Source organism: Sorex fumeus, unplaced genomic scaffold (assembly GCF_029834395.1).
Source record: "Sorex fumeus unplaced genomic scaffold, SorFum_2.1 ptg000006l, whole genome shotgun sequence".
NCBI lineage: Eukaryota > Metazoa > Chordata > Mammalia > Eulipotyphla > Soricidae > Sorex > Sorex fumeus.
In genome coordinates, this window is record NW_026606063.1 from 39767242 (window position 1) to 39790043 (window position 22802).

Sequence of the window (22802 nt, forward strand, 5' to 3'; positions counted from 1 at the left end):
CATAGGAATTAATCATTCTATGAAATTTTAGGAAAATTCCTTTCATAATCCACTGGCTCCAGCTTTCTCTTTGGAGGTATTCTTTGATAATTTCCTTGTTTCTCCCATAGTTGGTTGCTTTTTGAAACAGTCTTGCTATTTTTCTTTTCCCTCAAATGAGTTCAAAAAGATTTTCAAATCTATTAGCATGGAAACATACTCAGAATTATTCCTTAAAAATCTTAACTCTCCATTACTGCATCTCTTGTGTTTTCATAAAAGATTTTGGCTTTATTTTAGTCATCTTTAACTAAAGATTAATCTGTTTAGTTGGTCCGTTTCTATACAGGGAGCAGATCTTTGATGTATCAGTCCTGTTTTTTTCTCTTTTCTATATTTTATTTTCAAGGTTTTCTTTTAAATTCTAACTTTTTCACTTGAAGTTTTATGTACTTTGCAAACTAGTTTTCTCAAGAGGAAAATATTTCTTTCTATGAAATTGCTTTGACTTCCACAATTATTTTCATTGTATAATGCGTTTGTTTTTATTTCCTGGGCAATCCCTAATTACAGTTATATTTTTACTATTTGATCAGAGTCACATGCACAATTTTCTTTCATTATTTTAATTAGTATTAAGTGTTAGTATGCAATAGCACAGCCGGTGGGGTGTTTGCCTTGCATGCAGCCAATATGGCCGACCTGAGTTCTATTCCTCCACCCCTGTCGGAGAGCCTGGCAAGCTACCGAGAGTATCTCACCAGCATGGCAAAGCCTGGCAAGCCACCCATGATATATTCAATATGCCAAACACAGTAACAGTCTCACAATGTTACTGGGCCCGCTCGAGCAAACTGATGAACAACGGGAAGACAGTGACAGTGACAGTGTTTATAGCTATGAATTCTTCTGGATGCTGCTTTAGCATAGCCAGTAAATTCTGGTATGTCGTGTTTTGTCATTGTTTCAGATGCTCTGAAACTTCAGTTTGTTTGTTCTCCTTTTCCAAGAATTGTTCAAAGAAAAGGAACTTTTTTCTGGACATAAGAGGCATTGGGGTGTCTTGATCTTGTTAGTTTCTAAATTTATGACATTATAATCAGAAAAAAATAATAGTACTGTCATATTTTAGAATTTATTGTGCTTTTCTTCATACTTGTTTCAACATTAACTTCTATAACTGAGTCATAGGTAGAGTCTATGTTTGGATGCTATAAGGTTTAGCCTGGCTAATTATACTGCGCCTCTTCTACATTCATTCGTTCATTTTTCTTGACTTGATATGAACTGAGAGACATGAATTAAAATGTCTTACAACATAGCAGTATGCTCCAATTTCTTCTAATATCTCCTGCAACTTCTATTTTGCTACTATTGATATTGCACTATTTAGCCCAGGTTTTTTCAAACACAATCTCTTTTAATTAAACCCGTTAGCTTTATAAAGTGTCATTCTTTTTCTTATTTAATGTGGGAGAACTAAATAGCATCTAATATTAAGGTTGTAGCTTCTGCTTTCTTTCATTTGCTTTTGCTTAGCACACATTTCCCAGTATCTTATGTTCAACCCTTGTGAATATTTTAATATGGAGTTATATTTTGCTTTGCTCAGGATCTGATTTACAGTGTATCATGAGTAAGTTATTTATGTGACTAATATTAATATGACAGATAATTTGGTCTGGTTTTTATTCTTTTTATAGTCAGAATATGTTTATATTATATTTTCTATTCCATAGGTTTACTTCACAGTTAGTTTTCTGTGTGTGGATGCATGTTTGTGTGTGTGTGTTTATGCATGTTTGTAAAGTTCTCCTGAGAGCTAGGATAGCCTGAGTTTATGCTGTAAATATTATCGTAAGTTGATATACACTAATATTATGTTTTTATGATAATATTTGTCCTTAGAATATATGAAACAGAATTCATGAATTCCCTACTATAGCAATTATAAAACAAATTTTACCTCTCTTCCTCTCCATTATCAGCTTTATTTTATATTTTCCTTTTTCACTGTTTAAATTATTTATTTACATACATATTATTTTATTTACCAATTTTAAATAGTATATCATTTTATAGGGTGAGAAATACTGTGGTGACAATCAGTATCCTTGCTCTGTAGCTCCTCTCATTCCTTTTCACCTAATTTTATGTTTTGTCATTTCTACATATTTTTTTTAGTATGTTATGATATTTACATTCCATCCTGCTACCCTATCCTCGTCATTTGTTTTCATTTTAGGTCGAAGGTCCTTTATGGTTTTCCTGGTTATGCAGTTGAGATAGCTTCCAGATGAGCTCATCCCTGAGTTGCCCTCAAACTGGGTAATGGTAGGTTATTACCTACTCGGAGGTAGTTCAGAAACACGCAGACTTGAGTGTCTGTATACTTAGTTCTGGAGTGGCACTCGGCCTCACTCGCTGCCCTTTCATTCCTTGATGATCTTTCACACGGCTCTATCTTTGGATATGAAGGGAAGTTGTGGAAAAATTGAAAGTACCTTGATTTATTTACCATTTTTAATGAGGCTGAACTTTTTGTAGGGGAAAGTGCAACTCCTCACCCCCCAAAAATTCTTGCTTCATCTCTCAAGTCCAATAACATACACTTGGAGATGACTCAGGGCTGACCAATCTGACTCTATTTTTCCTGATGCACAGTGGACTTTGTAATAATAACACAATATCTTTCCTTTTACAGAAAAAAATACTAATCTCACAACTCTTTCTTATACCTTTACAATTCTCTTCCCTACTCCTTCTTCCCTACCTTCTTTTCTTCACACGATCTTAATTACATAGTCAGTATTTACCAGTTTATTCTTATTTTTTTATTTGCTCATAAATTTTACAATCTCATGTTTATTTTAGGAAAGCTTTAATAAGCTATTATATTTTATTTATTTCTATTTCGTTGTCTTGATCTGCTTGCTCAGAAACTCCAATTATGCAAATGTTGTATCTGATATTTTCTCTTAATTCTTTTACAACTCTTTGTTTCCATTTTATTTTACTTGCTTTGATCATTTCTGTCCTTACTATTTCCCAGTGTAGTCATTCTGCCCTGTGCTTCTTCAAGCTTCCCATTTCTTCCTTTTTTTTTTAACCTTTCCTGAAACCTACCAGTTCTTGATAAGTATCTTCTCATCTCACTATCCCTTGAGTTATGCCATTTCTGGCTTACATTCTGACTGTCCCATTTCTAATTATTCACATCAAAATATCTCATCTCATCTGCTCCTCATCAAAATATTTCTGGGGGGAAGAGAGACTCTTGATAAGATTTGAATTGTAGTTTTCCTTCTATTTTTTCATATAGTTTTGAATGAATGCTGAATTATTTTTCTTTATTGCCTCTAAATGTTTTGGTTTTTCCCAAACTGGTTATTTCCCTTGTGGCCACCTGCACTACTTCCTGAAAATACCACTCTAGAGTGATTTTTTTGTTTATGTGTAGCTCCATCTTCTCTTTTTTTGAACCAGGCCTAAGGAGCTTTTGTCACCAGCCTAAATCTATCTCCAAAGTTCTTGAATCCATGATTGTAGTGATTTTTTTTTTACTGGCTTTACTGGCTAATGGCGAACTTTAATTTTAGGAACTATACTTTTAATTTTGTATAATGAAAATGTCAAGCTTATACACATATGAAAGAAGAGAAAACGAATCTCTATGTATATAAAGCCTGCCTTCAATAATTAACAGCATTCTTTCATTAGGGATTATGAGGTTTTCAGAGATCTGCTACCACTAGGACCTTTCATCATTTTCATGCATCTTCTCTTCATTTGCTGTCAAGTGGGATCCCACCCAATCTCGGTTGCCTTTGGACAGCACTTGCATGTATTTTGGAGTCTGCGGGTTTTATTTGTTTCCAACTTTTACTGAAAATGGAGTTTGTGGGTTTGAATGATTTCCAGGCGAAAAGGGGGAAAATGCTGACTTATGTAGCCATGTTCATACTGGAAGTCCCAATAAAATACTTTTTAAATTTTCCAAGTGGTTGGACTTTTTTGTTTAAACGTTTGTTATTAATTTCTCATTTTATTACATTTTAATCTAGCTTGTATGATTTCTGCATTTGGTAACATATTACTAAACTAATACGCAATCAAATTTTGTATTTTCTGAGCATTAGGAAAATATATCCTTTAGGGGTTTTTTTACCTATTTTTAATCTCTGCTTATAAGTTATAGGTTTTCACAGCACTCAAAATGAGAAAGATAACAAAAGGGAATGCCCTGCCACAGAGGCAGGGTGGGATGGGGGGATGGGGGTGGGAGGGATACTGGGACTGGTGGTGGTGGAGAATGGGCACTGGTGGAGGGATGGGTATTCGATCATTGTATAACTGAAACCCAAGCACAAAAATTTGTAAGTCTACAACTGTACCTCATGATGTTTCACTAATAAAAATTAAAATCCCCACTGCAACTTTAATTTTTATCACGTAATTGTCTTATTGTATGTGGTATTAATTTTTATTTTCCTACCCAATTTATATTTAAACATATAAGGTTTACTGTTCTATGTATAAGGGTTCAACAGTTTTTAATTGAAACATATCTTTTATTTATATAAAATATTATTTTTCCTTAAACTCTATGCTTTTCTTCTATTTGCATTTACCATATTTTGTTTGTCAAAATATTAATGTAGCTATTCTAAGTCGCAATAATTTTGGAAATATTTTTCAAAGAAGGTATAGAGAATCTGAACTTATGATACAGTCTAAGAGACCTTGGAATGTGAAAGAGAAATTTAATTTATTTTTATGTGTTAGGAAAACAATTCTTTTTTTATTCTTTTCCCTTCATGTTTTCCTACAATTTTTAAAATTCTTTCTTGTTGTATTTCAGTTTTCTACCTTTTGCCCTATGAGTTGTTTTTCCCTCTAAGCTAGTGATTTCCAAAACCTCTCTCTCTCTTTCTCTCTCTCTCCCCTCCCCTTCCTCTCTCTTTCCTTCTTCCTCTCCCTCTCCCTCTCTCTCTCTCCCTCTCCTCATTTTGCACTCCATAACGCTACAGGATATTTTTTCAAAAACTCTTGGTGGTGGTGGTTGTTTTCTTTAATTTACTTGTCCCTAAAGGACCAGCGTTCCTTCCCGTCTGGTTTCAACCCCCCAGAAACAGGTTGAATGCAATTTTTTTTTGGACAGCCCATTTTCCCTTGGATACTCTGAGAGCTCCTTGGAGAGGTCAAGCTGAAGGAAGGGCTGGGTGCCAGTTCAGCATCCGGTATCTGAGAGAGCGGCAAAAGGGCCAGGGCCATGGGCCACCCTGGCAGTCCTTCTCGTTCATACTTGATTTTTCTCATTTTTGGGTCAAGGCCACAGTACCACTTGCCAGACTTAATGTGTCGGACCTTCTTCATGGTACACAAATAATCCTGTTCCTCTGCCCACACTCACACACCCTGCTATCCAGTCAATAGAGCACTTGCTGCCTGAGGTCACCTCTGCCCGAGGCAACACTGCTGCTTCCAGTGGCCTTAAACCTGCACCTTCAGGTCTCTGGGCATAGCTCATCTGGAAGCTTCCAGTGTCTGAGACTCTGGTCTCACTGCTTGTGAAATCCTCTCAGAGTGTCCATCTTAGGCTTCAGCTAGTGAAATCACTTGGACATCCAGATCACCCACTACTTTACCTGCCACATGCAAGGCAAGCATCTTAACCCCCGTACTATAAGGACATACATACTTTTATATTTCCTATATAATTTTTTTCTAGTTATAGGAGAGGGGACATCAGAGATACACTCTAAAACTAACTTTCATTTTTCATACAAACTTTAATGGAGAGCTCAATCACTTTAAAAGAGACAGGACAGGATAACAAATCCCTCCATATAAGCCATCTCGAAGATTTATGAATTTTCAATATTTTACAATTTCAAGAAATTGAACTATTTTGAAAATCTACCAGAGGACCCTTATCCCTTTGTCCTTTTTCTTTTAAAAAAAATTATAGCATTTAAAAACAAATCTCAGGCATCATTTTTACTTATACTTATTTTAGTATTTTTTAGCATTCTTCAAAAAAAACGATTTTCTGCCCTGCCCACCAGAGCAATTGACTTCTTGCTTTAAACTATGCATAATATTACTCATCTCAATTAGTTCATAACAACATATGGCTCTAAGGCAACAAGAGAGAGATTCTCTATTGTCACCCTCATGTAGTCACCCGTCTCAGGTACTCAGGGACAGTCAGACTGAAGAAAGCACAAGAGGCCTCACCTTTAGAGTGTCATAGTCTTTCTCCAAGTAAGAGCCACACTTTTCCCTCTCGCCTATGGAGGCATAAAATTTACTCCACCAGTCAATGAACTCCTCCTCCTGAATGGGTAAGAAGAATGTTACACTTAAATAATCATGGTACACAAATAATCTTGTATAAATAATAATACTTAAAAACACAACACTTGGCAACAAAGCCCTCCTGCAACAGACACCAAACAAAATCTGGCCTGCCTGGACTTCAAGCTGTTCTGTTGGGTGAGTTCACGGGAGCAGAGAGCCGGGACTTCCTCCTTTGCAGAGGCAAAAATGGCACAGACAGAAAGAAAAACGTGACATCCTCTTGGGATCGAGAAGCAGTGTTCTAACCCTGGCCCCACCCTGATCCTGTGATCCTGTGAAGCAATCTGGGCCTCCCTCTTCCTTTCTTGTGAAGTGGCTGTAATCACCCTCTGCATTCCAAGGACGAGCAGAAGCTAAAATCAGAAGATGTATAGGGTAACTTGGCGGGTAGAGAGGGGGAAATGGGACACCAAGAATGTGTTATTTATGAAGAACATGCAGGAAAATGCAACCCCCAGAGAGCTATCCTAGATCTCCTTTTACAAACTCAGCAATAAATAAGTAAATAAAATTAATAATAATAATGATAAGCTTCAGAATCAGAATTTAGCTTCCTCCAAGACCAATCAAGGCAGGATCACTAAACCTCAGATACTCTGAATATCCATTACTCAAAAAAACTGTACTCAATGGAGGAAATGTATTGTCAGGAGAAAGAAGCCAATGAAAACCCTCTCGAAACCCTTTCCTTTTTTCACTGGCTCACAGTTGTCAAGAAGGTGGACATGGGGCTGGAGCGATAGCACAGCGGGTAGGGTGTTTGCCTTACAGGCGGCCGACCAGGGTTCGATTCCCAGCATCCCATATAGTCCCCCGAGCAATGCCAGGAGTAATTCCTGAGTGCAGAGCCAGGAGTAACCCCTGAGCATCATCGGGTGTGACCAAAAAGAAGCAAAAAAAAAAAAGGTGGACAGCAACACACTGGTCTCCCTAACATTCACTCCCCCTGTACCTTATGTCTACAGAACCCACTGGTTCTAGAACGCTCCTCATCTGGGACATGCCAGCAGAGAGTCAGCAAGTTTACTGCGGGTGGGATGCTTACTCTACCCCGAACCTTTTCAAAACCCTGTGCAGGGCTGGGCACGGTCTGTGCCTGTGGTAGCATTAAGGCTGGCCCAGTTCAGAGGGAAGAGCCAGGGCATGGAGCCAGGAAAGTCCACACGGGATTCACTTTTCCTCCTCTATACAAGGCAGTGAGCCACAGCTCCCAGGCGCCTATTCAAAACCTATGAAATGAACTGAACGTCTATCACGGAGAGTCTGAAAATGCAAGTGGCTCTCTTAGGACCTAAGCCCAGTCTTTGGAGCTCTGGCTTATGAAACTGAGCACAAGCACAACCTCGTCGGATAGTTCTGGATGGGAGATGTGTGCGGAAAGTAGATAAAGGACCAAACATGATAGTCTCTCAGTATCTGTATTGCAAACCATAATGCCCCAAAGTAGAGAGTATGGGGGAAATTGTCTACCACAGAGGCAGGGGGAGGGGTGGTATGCGGGGGGGATACTGGGGATATTGGTGGTGGGAAATGTACACTGGTGGAGGGATGAGTGGTCGATCATCATATGACTGAAACGCAAACATGAAAACTTTGTAACTGTAGTTCATGGTGATTCAATTTAAAAAAAAAAGTACACGAACAGCTGAATGGGAGAACAGAGGGAAGATTCTCAGTCTGCACCACCCTGGAAGTGATGTCAAAACACTTTGGCTGTGGCAAAATGTGTCCTCAATCACTCAGCATGGACATCAGGTGCTGGAAGCAGGCTGAGCCTTGAGAGTCCTCATGTTGACCAACTTACCAGGAGGATCCTCTGGAGCCAGGAGAGAGGAAAAGAGGTTCAGTGGGTTAAGATACTAAGAAGCAGACTTTTCTGTCTTATAACCAGTCTTTGAAAATAAAACAAAATAAAATAAAGCTAGCATAGGACAAGGCAGATTCCAGTCCTGATGCTTTAAGTTCAACTGAAGAATGGTATGGATGAATAGACATACACAGACATACATGTCAGACTCACATGGTCATCAGCCCTTACAGATTCAGTTTAAAGAGACTGTATAGAGAGACAGTCTTCAGAGACTCATCTCCCCCTCACCACACACATACAAACATACGTACAGGGAATATTACTATCAGTCCAGACAGAATAGAATTCAAGATAGCTATTTGAGTTCTCCTAAATTTTGTTTTTTCTTTCCCAGCCCAGATCATTTTAAAATCTGAGTTTATGACTCAGACTCCAGGTACAAACTAGTGTGTTTGTACAATGAAATGACTAAAATGTACCAGCTAAAGTAAGATTGTTACAATTCCTTCCATCTGGGAAAAAAATGTAAAAAAACAAATTCAACATATGGGATAAAGAATCTAGGTCCTGAGAGACAGTTCAGTGGTTTGGGTTGTGTGCTTTACATGAGGAGATCCAGGTTCAATTCCTAGCACAGAGCAGATTATGGATTTTAAAAAGTGGGTGGGATCTAAATTAAACCATTTAACAGTGCCAGTTTAAATAGATAAACATTATGCAATCTAAAAACAGAAACTAATCCCTTCTGTTCCAGTACCAGAGAAAAAATTATAAGCCACAAAGCAAATCTCAATAATGTCCAAGAAATAAAATCTGTATCAGTCACATTCTTCTACCATACTTCAATAAACCTAGAAACTAATGAGAAATCTTAAAATTTAAATTTCCAACACTTTAAAAACCTAAAGGCACACTTAAAAGCCTTCAGGATGGTTTTTAGACCACAGCTAAATCTAAGCTAAAATCTCAGATACTTAAAAAATGCAGACATTGAGAGGGACCATAATCCCAAATTTGTGAATTGTAGCTAAGATTGAATTCAAAGGAGAATTTACTCTTCATGATTTTTGTTTAAGAAAAATTAAAATAAATAAAATGATAGCTGAAGAAAACATCAACAGATCGAGAAAAAAAGGAAGTACAAAATTGTGAAATAATAAGAAGAAATTAAATTCAGAAGAAAGAGAATATTATAATTGATAATTTAACCCTGAAGGCGTTTCAAAAGGCCCATGAAATGAACAGTTATCAAATGTGAATATACCATTAGAGAGAAGGCAGAGCATATAAAAGGCTATTATAGCAAGAAAAAATTAAGATTTACTATGTCCAAATGATTACCAAAGCCTTAAAAAATCTGTATAAGCTAAAATTTTCTTGAAAAATATTAGCTGCCAAAATTTCATCAAAAGTAATAGAAAATATGGAGAGACAAGTAGCTCAGAAAGTGGTATCAATCTCAAAGAAAGACCTCCAGAAAAATACTGGACCAAGAAGTTTTCTTTGGAGAATAGTTCCACCAATCTTTCAATGAGTAAATCATTCTTTGTTTCATAGCATAGCCGAAAGTTTCCCCCTTCTTCTAATAAAGTCTAGCAGAAACACAGATTAATCTCCATACCAATACTATGGAAAGAAAACTCAAATGATCATCTATAACAGAAATCTGAAAACTCTGGACTGCTGGCTAGCTCCCTAATTTTGTGACTTGACTATTGTCTGTGGCTGTTTTATAAAAGAATTGAGTAGTTGCTACAGAGACCTTCCTCACATCCCCCAAACTTAAAATATCACCATGTAATTCTGAAGGGAAAAGTTTGCCAAGCAATATGTAGCATGCATAAAAGGAGAAAGGGGTGATTTAAATTTTCATTCTTTCTAAATCAAACTCTCAATGAATTCAGAACAAAAGGAAGCTTTCCTAAATATTCTTAAAGGATATGTTCAAGCACTAGCTAGCATTGTGTTTAATAATACCAGACTTTCTCCCTTCTGAATTTTTGGAGATATGGTTGTCTCCGCCAATATGTTTTATGTGATATGGTTATAAAGAAGCAGTAAATCAGAGCATTTGAGAGCCAGGACTTGGAAGCCTAACGAGCAGGGTTAAAATCCTACCATTCTAGCGTTACAACCTTGAACAACTACTTTACTTCTTTGAGCCTCAATTATCTTATCTGTAAAATGGAAAAAATAGTAACGCTAATTTAATAAGGTTGTTGTGAGTGGTAAGTCAGTCATCGTATCTAAAGTACTTCAAACAATGCCTAAGACACAAACACATGGAAGTGTTTCCTGCTTTCACTCGTCTCGGTGCTGTTTCTTTTGTGTGGATCAGTTAGCTTCTTGGCCCAAAGGCTGGCTCTCTCACAAGCTGCCAGCAGGAGTGTAGCTGGCTATAATCTTTCCAAAAGGCAATTTGGCTTCCACAGCCTTAAAAATGTCCCATCAATCCTGTTCTAGAAATTTGTCCAAAGAAAGTAATCATAGATATGCATAAAGACTTAACTTCATTTATTATAGTGAAAACTGGAAGCAATTCAAGTTACCCTACAATAAGAAGTTATTTGGGTAAATTATATAGCCATATGATTACAAGTTCTACAACCAAAAAAAAAATAATGATGCCATATATTTTGATGAGACGATGAAATACATTTGTTAACATAGAAAGCTATTTACAACTGATGAAATTTATAAGAGGTTATAAATTTATAAAATATTTATAAAATGGACAAAGTTTAAAACAAATTATAAAGGCCAAAGGGCTGATAAATATTTAAGTGCTGTGATTTCATTTTAATAAAAGCCTTAAACAATGTTTTATTAAACATCAAATGTTCACAGAAATTATATCTGAATGATAAGACTGTAAATGTTTTGTTCATTTATTTTTCTGTTGTGTGTCACTCAAGATATTCTAGTTTTCCCTTGCATGCACATATTCCTTACAGAATTGTTTAAATAGATGAATTTAAAATAAACAAAAAATCAGGATGCTTCATAAAGACATCACCAAGAAAGTAAAAAGATAATTCACAAAGAGGAGAAAATATTTGTAAATGATATATCTGGTAAGGGGTTTGTAATCAAAATATGCATAGAACTTACATAGTTCAATGACAGAAACTCCTAACTGCAGTAATTAAAGAAGAAAAAAATCAAAGATACTCAAATTGAAAAAGTAGAAGTTAAACTCTCACTATTTGCAGATGTCATGATAATATACATAAAATACCCGAAACATACCACTGAAACTAACCCTTAGAGAGGAAGAGAGAAGAAACGTGTTTGCCATAGAGACAGGCTTTGGAGGTGGGGTCAGAAAACTAGGGACACAGACAGCAGGAAAATGTCCACTGGTGAAGAGATGGGTGTTGGAACGTTGTATAACTAGAATTCAATCCAGAAACAACTTTGAAACTGTATATCTCTGTAGCATTGTGGCACTGTCCTCCCGTTGTTCATCAGTTCGCTTGAGCAGGCCCAGTAATATCTCCATTGTGAGACTTGTTCTCATGGTTATTTAATAATAAAAAATTTCAACAATAAAATAAAAACTGAGGCACAATAAGTCAATATATAAAGCATAAAATCAACATACAAAAATTGGCCATGTGTCTATATCTGAACAATAAACTAGAAGAGAAATAATTTTATAAAATTTTTCAAATATTTTCAAGATTTCCCAAAATAGTGCCCAACTCAGCAAAAGCTATGAAAAACATATACAACAAAAACTGTAAGTCACTATTAAAATAAATAGAGAAGGACACAAAGAAATAGAAAAATATTCCGTGTTCATGGATTGGAAAAAATAACATTGTCAAAATAACCATAATACAACAATGCAATTCCTATAAAAATTCTAAAGGCATTTTTCAAAGACTTAGAAAAAATTTTGCTCAAATCTGTATGGAATCATAAAACTCAAATAGCCAAAACGCAATTCTGAGGAAAAAGAGAATGGGAGCCTTGACATACCCTGACTTTTAACCTATACTATAAAACTATAATAGTCAAAATAGTGTGGTACTGTACTAAAATCAAATGTTCAGACCCATTGAAGAGAATTGAGAACATGGAGCAAAACTCTCAGGCATATAAACAATATGAAGATCCTTTAAGAAATTTAAACCCAAACTCCCACATCACTCAGCAGTTCTATTCCTTGGCATTTATTCCAAGAACATGAAAACATTAACTTTAGAAGATGTATGTACACCTATGTTTATTGCAGTATAAAATACAGTCCAAGACCTGGAAATAAATGTCAACTATGAGAAGCTGCAAAGTCACATGAAAAGATGCTGAACATCGTTAGTCATCAAAAAATGCATATCAAGACCACAATGAGTGAGCTCTTCACACCCACCAAGACGCCTATAATCAAAAAGGTCGATAATCACAAGTGCTGGTAAAGATGTTGAGAAATTGGAAACCTGGTACAAAGCTCATAGGAATGTAAAATGATGCAGTCACTTTGGAAAACAGTGTTGCAATTCCTCAAAAGGCTAAACAGAGAATTAGTTATGCGCCAGCAATTCCACTCCTCGTTCTATACCCAAGAGAAATGAAAACAAGTTCACATAAAAAACTTGTAATGACTGTTCATAGCAGCACCATTCATCATAGGAAAGAAGGAGAAACAACCCAAATGTCCCTCAACTGATAATGGGAAAAGAAAATGTGATAGATTCATCCAGTGGCATATTTCTTGAGAATAAAAAGCAAGGAGGTATTGATGCATGCTAACAATAAATGAACCTTGAAAACATTATACAAAGTTAAAGAAGTTAATCACAAAAGACCACATCGTGTATGATTCCATTTATATAAAATGTACAGAATAGGCAAAGTTATTGAGACAAAAAGTGGATTAGTGGTTGCCTTGGGCTGGGAGTGGTGGGAAGGAAGTAGGAGATGACTGTTCTTTGGTTACAGGGCTTGGGTTTGGAGAGATGAAAATATTCTAAAATTGATTATGGTGATGGTTGCACAATTTAATAAAGCAAAAAACTGACTTGTATACTTAAAATAGGAACTTCTACTTATGTAGATGTATCTTTTTATTTTGATTTGGGGGGCCCAACCAGTGGTGCTCAGGAGCTATTCCCACCCAGCTTTGTGTTCAAATGTCACTCCCAGAAAAGCTCAGGAGACCATGTAGGGCTGAGGATGGAACCCAGGCTTCTGGCATGAAAGCACGGACTCAGCCCCTTGAGTTATCTCCCAACTCTTAGATTATCTTAATAAAGTTGCTAAAATAAAAAAATGAAGAAATGTCAATATATAAGCCCTAACAAAGGAACAAAAGTGGCAATCACAAGTATTTAATTTTAAGAAATAAGTCAAGGGGACAGGGAGACAGCTCAGAGGTCTGGAGCACACGGTTTGTATGCAGAAGGCCAGGGTTCAATTTCTGGTTGAACACACACACACACACACACACACACACACACACTATTAACCCCTTGCTCCATTGTTTTCTGACCAAACCAACCCCATTTCTATCAGCTACTTCTCCCCTGATACCAAATCCTGGGACCAGTTCCCACCATTCTACACCTGATTATTGAACTAAGTGTCAATTGTCCTCCTGCATTATCCTTGTCTCAAATTTATTCAAAACACAAGAGCCACATACAACAGAACATGTCACCCCATGGTGCAAAACCCTCAAATGATTCACTCAGAATGAAGCTGAATCCCTAACAACAAAAAGAAGCTGAAGCCTGTCATGGTGTCTCGCCTTTCTGCTTTGCTGCACTGCCACTCTCTTCCTCGCTCATTCTGCTCCAGGCACATGGTTCCCAGGTCCTTGAACTGGTCCTGCTTCCTCATGCTCTTCTCATAGCCAAATCCTAATCCACTAATAGATCCCTGAGCCATTTCATCTCCTGAAAATCTTGATCCAAATGCAATCGGTTGTATCCACATTCTTCACCACACTTGAAATCAAGATACCTGCTTCCAACAATTTGTAGTCCCCTTTCCTTGCTTTTTTTTTTTTTTTGGCTTTTTGGGTCACACCCAGTGACACACAGGGATTACTCCTGGCTCTGCACTCCTGCCAGTGCTCAGCAAACCATATGGGATACTGGGGATCGAACCTGGGTCGACCATGTGCAAGGCAAACACCCTACCTGCTGTGCTATCACTCAGCTCCTTTCCTTGTTTTTTCCTTCTTAGCACTTATCGCCTCTAAATAGTCCATACAAATTATCTAGGAACTTGTTTATTGGGACTTCTACCCCATGAAGGCCAAGATCTATATTCTTCTAACACCATATCTCAGAAATTAAAGCTTGGCTTGGCACACATTGGTACTCCTTAGTAGCTATATGAACACCTAAACAGCCAAGCAGGGGGAAATCTTTGCTTTGACATTTCCAAAAGGAGATAAAGAACCATTGAAACTATCAGCTTGAGAGGAAGTTTTGTCCAGTCAGTTTTCCCACCTATCAGAGGAAACACAAATGGAGAAGAAGGAGAGGAAGCCACAAGTATAGATATGCAATGGTTTTTAAGAAGGTTCTCCCAAAACATTAGCGTCAAAGATTCCCCTCCATGACTGGGATTTAAGGAAGCTGCAGTCACTAAAGAAATTGCCAGAACTACAGCATGGGACTCTGGACAGAGGTGGCTGCATGGTGGCATGGGAGAGAGCAGGAGGGGAGTGCTACAGGATTTCCTGCAGACTACAGAGTGTCCTGGGAGAGCAGCCAGCTTGTACCTGACCCTCGGAAAGGCTAGCTCATCAGCTAAGGGAGACCTCTGAGTAAGAAAGAGAGTTGTTGATGTGTGCCCAGACATTGGACGACCTGAAAATCCTAGACAGACACAGAACCAATGAACAGAGGAGCCTCTTTCTGAAGCTTCTAAGTGTCTCTGAACATTCTAGAAGCCCAATGCATAATTTTATTGCCTCCCATGGGGTAGAAGATGAGGGGGGTGACCCTCAAATTGACCAAGCCTTAAACTAAATTGCTGAAGAATCCCAAAGTTTTCTGCTATCAAGAAAAATTAAATGCTCAAAAGAAAAATTAAGTTGGATTTCAGAAAAAAATTAAGGTATATTTTCCATATACTCACAGATGTGCTCTAAAAATATAATTTCTGCTGTTTTGCTAATCTGACTTTTGAGGGAGTTCTTTTAAGCTCACTTGTTCCTGCTTCCCCCTGGGAAGTCCAAGAATAAATTAGCACAAGCCCCCCACAAATAGGCCAACTACTCCATGTCTTAACAAAGATGTATCAAAGACACCCTCCCCCACCCCACCACCCCATGTTAGTAATATTCCATCTTCCAGAGGTCTAAAGGAACTGGACCTCTGTGTGTTCACTCTGGCTGGGTTCTTGACCTCATTTTGCCAGAGCTAATTATCCAGCTTTGGGCTGAGGCAAGGAGAAGAAACAAATGCAAAAGGCATGATTGTTGAGAAGTGTCATCTTAGGCTTTAGAAAGAGGTCTGGCCACGAAAACTTTATTTCCCAAGGCCCAGAGTTCAAGGCCTTCATTGTCCAGCCAGTCAAGCAAGTAAGTCTGATCAAGGCACGAACTGGCGGCCTCTCCAATTTCAGCTAATAGCCAACATTCAATCCCTGAGCAACCAAAGGCACGGAACAAAGGCATGCTTCTCTAGGCTTGATCCAGTCTAATGGCACCCTAATCCCTCCGAAGACCCAAATCAGCACGGCACATTCCGAACATTTAATCTCCTATTTTCATTCAGTGGGCAAACTGACATCACTAATTTGGAGGCTGCCTTCTGTGGCGTGAGGCAGGAGTAGAGGGTGGGGCAGGACAGCCCTGTGCTATCTTCCCAGCAGGACCACTTCCACTGAAGTCACTTACCATAAAGGCTATCACCTTAAACCATGGGTCACTCATACATCCACTTCTGAAAAATCAAGCTCATTGCTTTTAAATCATTTTAAACATGGTCTGTGTTAGCTCAGAGGTAGCCTTCCTACACTGTGTTATAGATCATTTCTCTCAGTGTATTTATCATTATCACCCAAGATAGTAATAACCTAACAACCCAATCCTGGCCTATTATGAGACTCTGAGTTGACATCTTGGAGGATACTTTGTGACAGATCACATTTGCCAGGATAAATATCCTTATTGATGTTATCAACACCATCAGTTAGATCCCCAATATGGCTGCCCCCTAGCTAGCTCAACATCTACATAAGAATAATAAAAATTCCCCTAATGCTTTACTTAATGTCTTGAGTTTTAAAAGCTGAGACATTTGCTCATACACAGACTAATTAAATACTGGTATTTGGGCTGGAGCGATAGCACAGCGGGTAGGGCGTCTGCCTTGCACGTGGCTGACCCAGGTTCGATTCCTTCTAGGAGAGCCTGGCAAGCTATGTCCTTCTAGGAGAGCCTGGCAAGCTACTGAGAGTATCCCACCTGCATGGCAGAGCCTGGCAAGTTCCCCGTGGCATATTCAACATGCCAAAAACAGTAACAACAGGTCTCACAACGGAGACATTACTGGTGCCCACTCGAGCAAATCGATGAACAACGGGAGGACAGTGCTATTTAATATACAAGCGTTCACTCAGACTAATCAAACCCCCAAATGCAAATACCTTTGCCTGAAATCCATCCAGCCTCATGCATATTAAACCTCTCACACCTTCCCCCAAACCACACAAGCATAAGCTCATACCAGGTAAACTCAGCAAAACTCTACAAACTCATAACAAAAATTGCTTTATTCCTTCCACTGGGGAACACAGGACTTTCCACCCCCTGTGGACCCACCCTATAGTGCTGCATCTGCCACTCTGCTTACACTGTCCTCCAGCAAGATCAGTAAGGTGGGAGGGGAGGAAGACCTTAACTAAATTGCTGAATTGCTTCCCAAAGGCCCAGTATGGAAATGCACCTGAGATCTACCAAAGTCAAGCAGCTGATGAGTAGAGAAGGATATGATCCTTTGACTATGGTTTGTCCCAGATGGGCACTATGGGAACCTTAGGTCACTGGACCATCCCGACTTCGAAACCTAACTTAGATGCATGAGACCTTGACTTGGCCCTCCACGATCTTTCATTTTTTGAATGAAAGAAGAACCCGCAGAGGCTCTGAAGAAAGGACCGAGAATCACTAATTCAATATCTAGGAAAAATCCAACAAGCCTGGTCTTCCCTTCATTCATCTCCAATAAACATTTTGCTTAATCAAAGGTCTGACAATCTACTCAAGAGAAAAATCTATCTTTGAAGGTCTTCTGGGGGTGCAGAAGCATTTATCAAGATATAGACCCTCGAAAGTAGACTATGGACTGAACATGTTTGCCACTCAATGCCTCTTTTGCAGACCACAACACCCAAAAGGAGAGAGAGAACACAGGGGATTGCCCTGCCACAGAGACAGGGGGTTGGGGGGATGGGGGTGGGAGGGATATTATCCATGGTGGTGGAAAATGGGCACTGGTGGAGGGATGGGTATCTGATCATTGTATAATTGAAACCAAAGCACAAAAAATTGTAAATCTACAACTTTAAAAAAAAATAAAATAAAATAAAGGGAAAAAAAAGATATAGACCCTAAACTTAGATAAATTAAGTTCGAAACTTTAAATTCAGTTTGAAAGTAATTGGGGAGTGATGGAGGGGGATGATTCTGATGTGTTAAAGTCCACCTAGCATTCTAGTGCCTGTGAACATTTGCATACACAAAATATCATTACCTTTCAAAGAGTTTGTATTTTGTTTTTTCGTTTTGTTAGGGAGCCACATCCAACTGTGCTCAGGACTCTTCTCCTGGCTCTGCACTCGACCCAACAGTACGACTCACTGCTAACTTAGTCCCAGGTCCCCGGTACATGTAAGGGATTTATTAAGAACATCGGGTTCACGGAGTTCCTGGAGCCTCCTGGAGGAGAGGGCAACTGGGACATGCAACAAGCACCGCACCAAGGTCCCTGCACTGCTCTGATCCAGGCAAGGGCACTGCTCTGATCCAGGAGTTGCCAGGACAGTGGCCAGACACATGGGGATTAAACCAGCCCTTGGAGAGCACTTCCTGTCCTAGGAATTTTCAAAGAGGGCTAAACCCGTCCCTCTGGAACGGACACACCTTTTTCTCTGGAGAGAAAAACAGGTTCCTCATGGACCAGGGAGAGACCTCTTGGGAAGAAGGGGGGGTCGGTGGGCAGAGGGGTGTGGGGGGGGGACGGGGCTGGGGCCTCCTACTCCCTTATGAGGCCCTGGAGTTTGCCAGACAAGTTTCACCCCGGGCTGTCCCCCCTGCAGTGTGCATTGAGGGAGGAGGGGTGCACCCCCCAGGAGACCACAGGAATGCCAAGCAGGGGAAAGGCGCCCGGAGCCAAGGGCTCCGGCAACAAGGATCCAATATCGGCGGGTGACTCCAGCCCCCGTAACAGGAGAGACCGTAAAGTATGTGCTCTGCTTCCCAACCAGCAAACACAGCAAATAACCAATTACTCCAAATAGCTAACAGATTTCGGCTCTGATTTCCCTCCCCTCGCCTCCCCTGTGCCTTCACTTGTCATTTGATGGGCGATTTGTATTTGCTCTGAGAAAATGAGAAAAGGAATGACTCACAAAGGCAGGTCCAGATTACACGCAGTGACAGGCATCAAACCTCCCTAATCAGAACTAATGGGAGTGGGGGGAGGCCAGACTGCCCTGGCAACACATCTGAACCCGAGAGAGTCTTAAAGAAGTACAGTTCCATTACTCTCAAGCACATACAGTAATTCCTGCTAAGTCAGGATCGCTTGTCCTTAGGAAACCCACCGAAGAAGACAAGCGCCCTCCTGATGAGCCTGCTTCCTCCAGACAAATGGCCAGGTGAAAGCATTCGTGTTGTTTCCACGAAGACTCCCTCTCGAACTCTTAAGCTCAGAGGTGCGGCCGTGAAGTTCTGAGGCAGACTGCCTCGAATGCCTTCTGGAAATGCTTCCTCACTGGGTTGCCACACCCTGTAATTGATTCCTTTGCTCAGAAAACCTTTGCTTCAAAGTCTTCGGATAAATTGTTGTCAGTCCTCAGGAGCTACAGAAAGGCCTTCTCTCCTCAAAGCTTGGATTAAAAATGAGATAAAATAAAATAGGACTGTCCCCCTGAGAATCAGACCATGAAATTAATAAATGATTCAGAGCCTGAGAGAAGAATAGTAGCACCTATACTATTTTAAGCTAAGTGGGTGCAGTAGATTATTATAGAGAGAGAAATGAAAGGTCCAAAAAAATTAAAAAAGGGATATGGCCAGTCCTGAAAACTCAAGATTAGAGGATCCAAGGTTGAGGGTAGACAGTTGTCCCTTCAACACTATCAGAGGAGAGGTGCTGTCACTCTATCCCTACCATTTTGTTTGGGGGCCACATCCAACGATACTAAGGGTTTACTCCTGACTCAGTGCTCAGGGGACCCTATGTGGTACCAGGGATCAGACCAGGGTCAGTCTCATGCAAGGCAAGTGCCTATCCTCTATACTAGCCCTCCAGCCATCATCATTTGAAAATAAACACATCCATCCATCCTGGGCAGCTGCCACTACTCATCCCAGAATTCTCCTCATTCTGATTTCTCACTCAGCTCTAGTCACAATGTGGACTCTGGATTGCTGAGCCACAGAGAGACCATGGCTAGAAGACAATCCAAGAGCATATCCTCTACAGAAGTACTTTCTACTATAATTTCGTAAATGGGAACCCTGGTTTAGAGATTTCCCGGGTCTTTGGGGTTTGTTTTGTTTTGTTTTGTTTGGGGGTCACACCCAGTGGTGCTTAGGGCTCTGCACTCAGGAATCACTCTCAGCAGGCTCTGAGGGACCATATGGGAGGTCAAGGATCGAACCCTGTCAGCTATGTGCAAGGTAATCGCACTGGTCACTGAATATCTCCCTGGCCCCTGATTTAGAGATTTAAACAATGTGAATAGGTCCTAAGAAATATGACCTATGGAGTCTGAACACACAGGGTTTACTATCTACCTGGTCAGGATATAGAAACTTCCCTAAGTAACACCCCCACTAGGGAGCCTCTTGGGAGAGAGTTGCCTCTTCTTCAAGTAAGAAATGCCTACCTGGAAGCCTGTATGCTGCAGTCCTGACCTCCCTACCCAGCCTACCTGCCACACACCACACAAAACAAACAGCAGCGCAACAGAAACATCCATCAGCTTCTTTCTTCCCTTCTACTCCTGTCATGCCAGATCCTTAATGGAGATGATGAAATTACAGCAACTTTTTATGGCCCCTCTGCCTTTCACTTGAGTTTGAAATTAAAGGAGTTTGAAATTACAATTAAATCTGCACCAATGCAACATTTCTCTACCAGAGCCATATGGCCCTCATGGCTCCCAGGATATTCCAGAAGAACACAGATGAAAATTCCTTAATATGGGTGCACTAGCACAAGACAAGGGGGCCAAACAGTACCAACAGGGGTGGGGGTTAGGGGTAAAGAGGAGTGGCACAGGGGAAAAAATGATGGGAAAGTTTGGAAATTGTACCAATGGACAGAGCCAGCTGAGCCCCCAATGTTTGACAAGCAAGGACTTTATAAGGACCAATAAAAGGAAGTGATTATAAGGGTCAAAAGAAATTGTGCGAAATAAAAATTATGACAAGAGGCTCCCTATGCTCAAAAGGTGAATAAACTAATTTGTGCTCATAGGAAGTCCATGAGAACACCAACCACGGGAAGTTAGAACAGTCTACAGGAAGTCTACAGAGCATGATGACAACCCTGATAGTCTGATTTACCTGTTACAGTAGTACTGTAATAAAGATGCTGGCTCTTAGCAAAATGACAAACTAGAGAACCAGAGAAGCCCTCCAAGTAAGAACACCTAAATGAATAGATATCTTCAAAATCCATTTTAATGTATGATTGAGCTGATAGGAATGTTAAGAAAATCCTCGGGGGCAAATGAGAAAGCAAAAATCTAGAGAAATAAGAAGCCAAAATGCAAACTAACTGTGGAGCCCAAAAACCCAAGCCAAACATTTAGTTTTAGTGAATCTGGGTTTGTAGTGTCTCCAGGCATCTGGTAAAAGTAAACACATATCCTCTCTGGAAGAATGGGACTTTCATCCAGGCCTCAACAAATTCTCAGATAAAGTTCCAAGGAACATGAGTTCACAATCAAAAATAGCTAAACACATAAGGAACAAGACACCATGAGCAAGAGTCAGCTAGAAGCACCAACTGCAGATCAGACCTGCTAGGATAACAGAAAGCAGAATTGTCAGAAATAGAACTGTCAGGGGGGGGAATGCTGCTCAAGAAAAAAAGAAAGGCATTGAAAATTTAGCAAAGGAACAAGAGACTTTCAAAAATAAGCAAGCAGATTGGGGTAGGGGGAGAAGGGGAAGAACTTGTAGCAAGTAAAAAAAAATGAAAGCAAACGTTGACTAAAAATTTAATAGATGGGACAAGATTTAGTGAAATCTTCAGAAATGAGGATTTAACAAAAAGAAACAAAAATATAAAAGGAAGTTTAGGTTTTCTCCTCAAGTCTATATTCTCCCTTGAATACATATATCCCTTGCTTTTTTCTATGTTTCTTTGCTTGCCTATTTCCACTCTAGAGAAGCCCATACTCTTTCCTTAACATACACTTCTCACTTTCTCTCCTATCACATATTTCTGAATAAGTTTCAATAAAAACTATCCTGTTTCACAAAAAAAAAAAAATTAACTGATGTAGAGAATAGAGACATCTCACCAGAAGTCCAGAGGAACTGATAGAAAAAGAAATTGGTAATATTTGAAGATATAAAGGTTGAGACATACAGAACTAACTAAAAGAAAAAAAAAATCTATCCAGGGGTATGGTGCCGCCACCAGGTCAATCTGTACCTGTGAGGCGAATGCATCAGCAGCCTGATGGCACTGTCAGGCTTTCAGATACGCCAAAATTGCTGCTGTGCCTTTGGCCAGACCCAAAATACTTGGGGCAAAGTTTACCAAGAAAGTAAACGGCCACAAGTTAGGTATGTGAGAGACACACCCACAAACCACCTCCGGCTCAGCTATATAATTGGAGGCATGGCCACTCTGGTTCCTGATCGAACTGCTTAACGGCCATGATCCCAGAGACTCAGAAACAAATCTCAGAACCCAAAGGCTTTTGGTAGAAATGTGTCCTGTTCCTGCAGTGGGTTACTGGCGCTGGGCCACTCCAGCTGGGAATAGGTTCCATGCCTTGGCCTGTTCCCCTTGATGGCCAGGTGATCGCCATCCTCCAGAGGCCACTGGACAGTCAGGTTTGGGACTGGAGTGACGAAACACATGAGGCCTCACCAGATGGGGGTGGAACCGGCCCTTTCCTCCTCATCCCAGCGAGACCCCAAGTCGCTCCCTACAGGCGGCCTCTCTGGTTCCTGATCAAGCTGATTAATGGCCATGAACTCAGAGACTCAGAAACAAACCTCGAAACCCAGTGGCTTTTGGTAGAAATGCATCTGGACCGCATACAAGGTGGCCAACGCCTCAGAGCTTATTGGAAAGCCAGATATGAGCCGGTGGTGATGGGGCAGCTGCAGTGTCATGGGAAGTGGGGTGATACCAGCTCATCCTCATGCCCTACCGAGGTCAAGAGTTGCCCCCCACAAGTGGCTCTCCAGCACGGCCATGGCTCCAGAGGCTAA

At 40.0% G+C, this 22802-nt stretch overlaps 1 protein-coding gene across 16 annotated transcripts in view; it reads right to left on the reverse strand.

The window, feature by feature from the left end:
• The window catches only part of DYSF (dysferlin), a 223830-nt gene that overhangs the window by 27285 nt on the left and 173743 nt on the right, over positions 1 to 22802 (reverse strand). For all 16 annotated transcript variants that reach the window (XM_056123866.1, XM_056123861.1, XM_056123864.1 and 13 more), the window contains one exon: positions 6220 to 6318. In XM_056123866.1, the coding sequence (XP_055979841.1) occupies positions 6220 to 6318 (99 nt within the window). The remainder of the gene's footprint in view (positions 1 to 6219; positions 6319 to 22802) is intronic.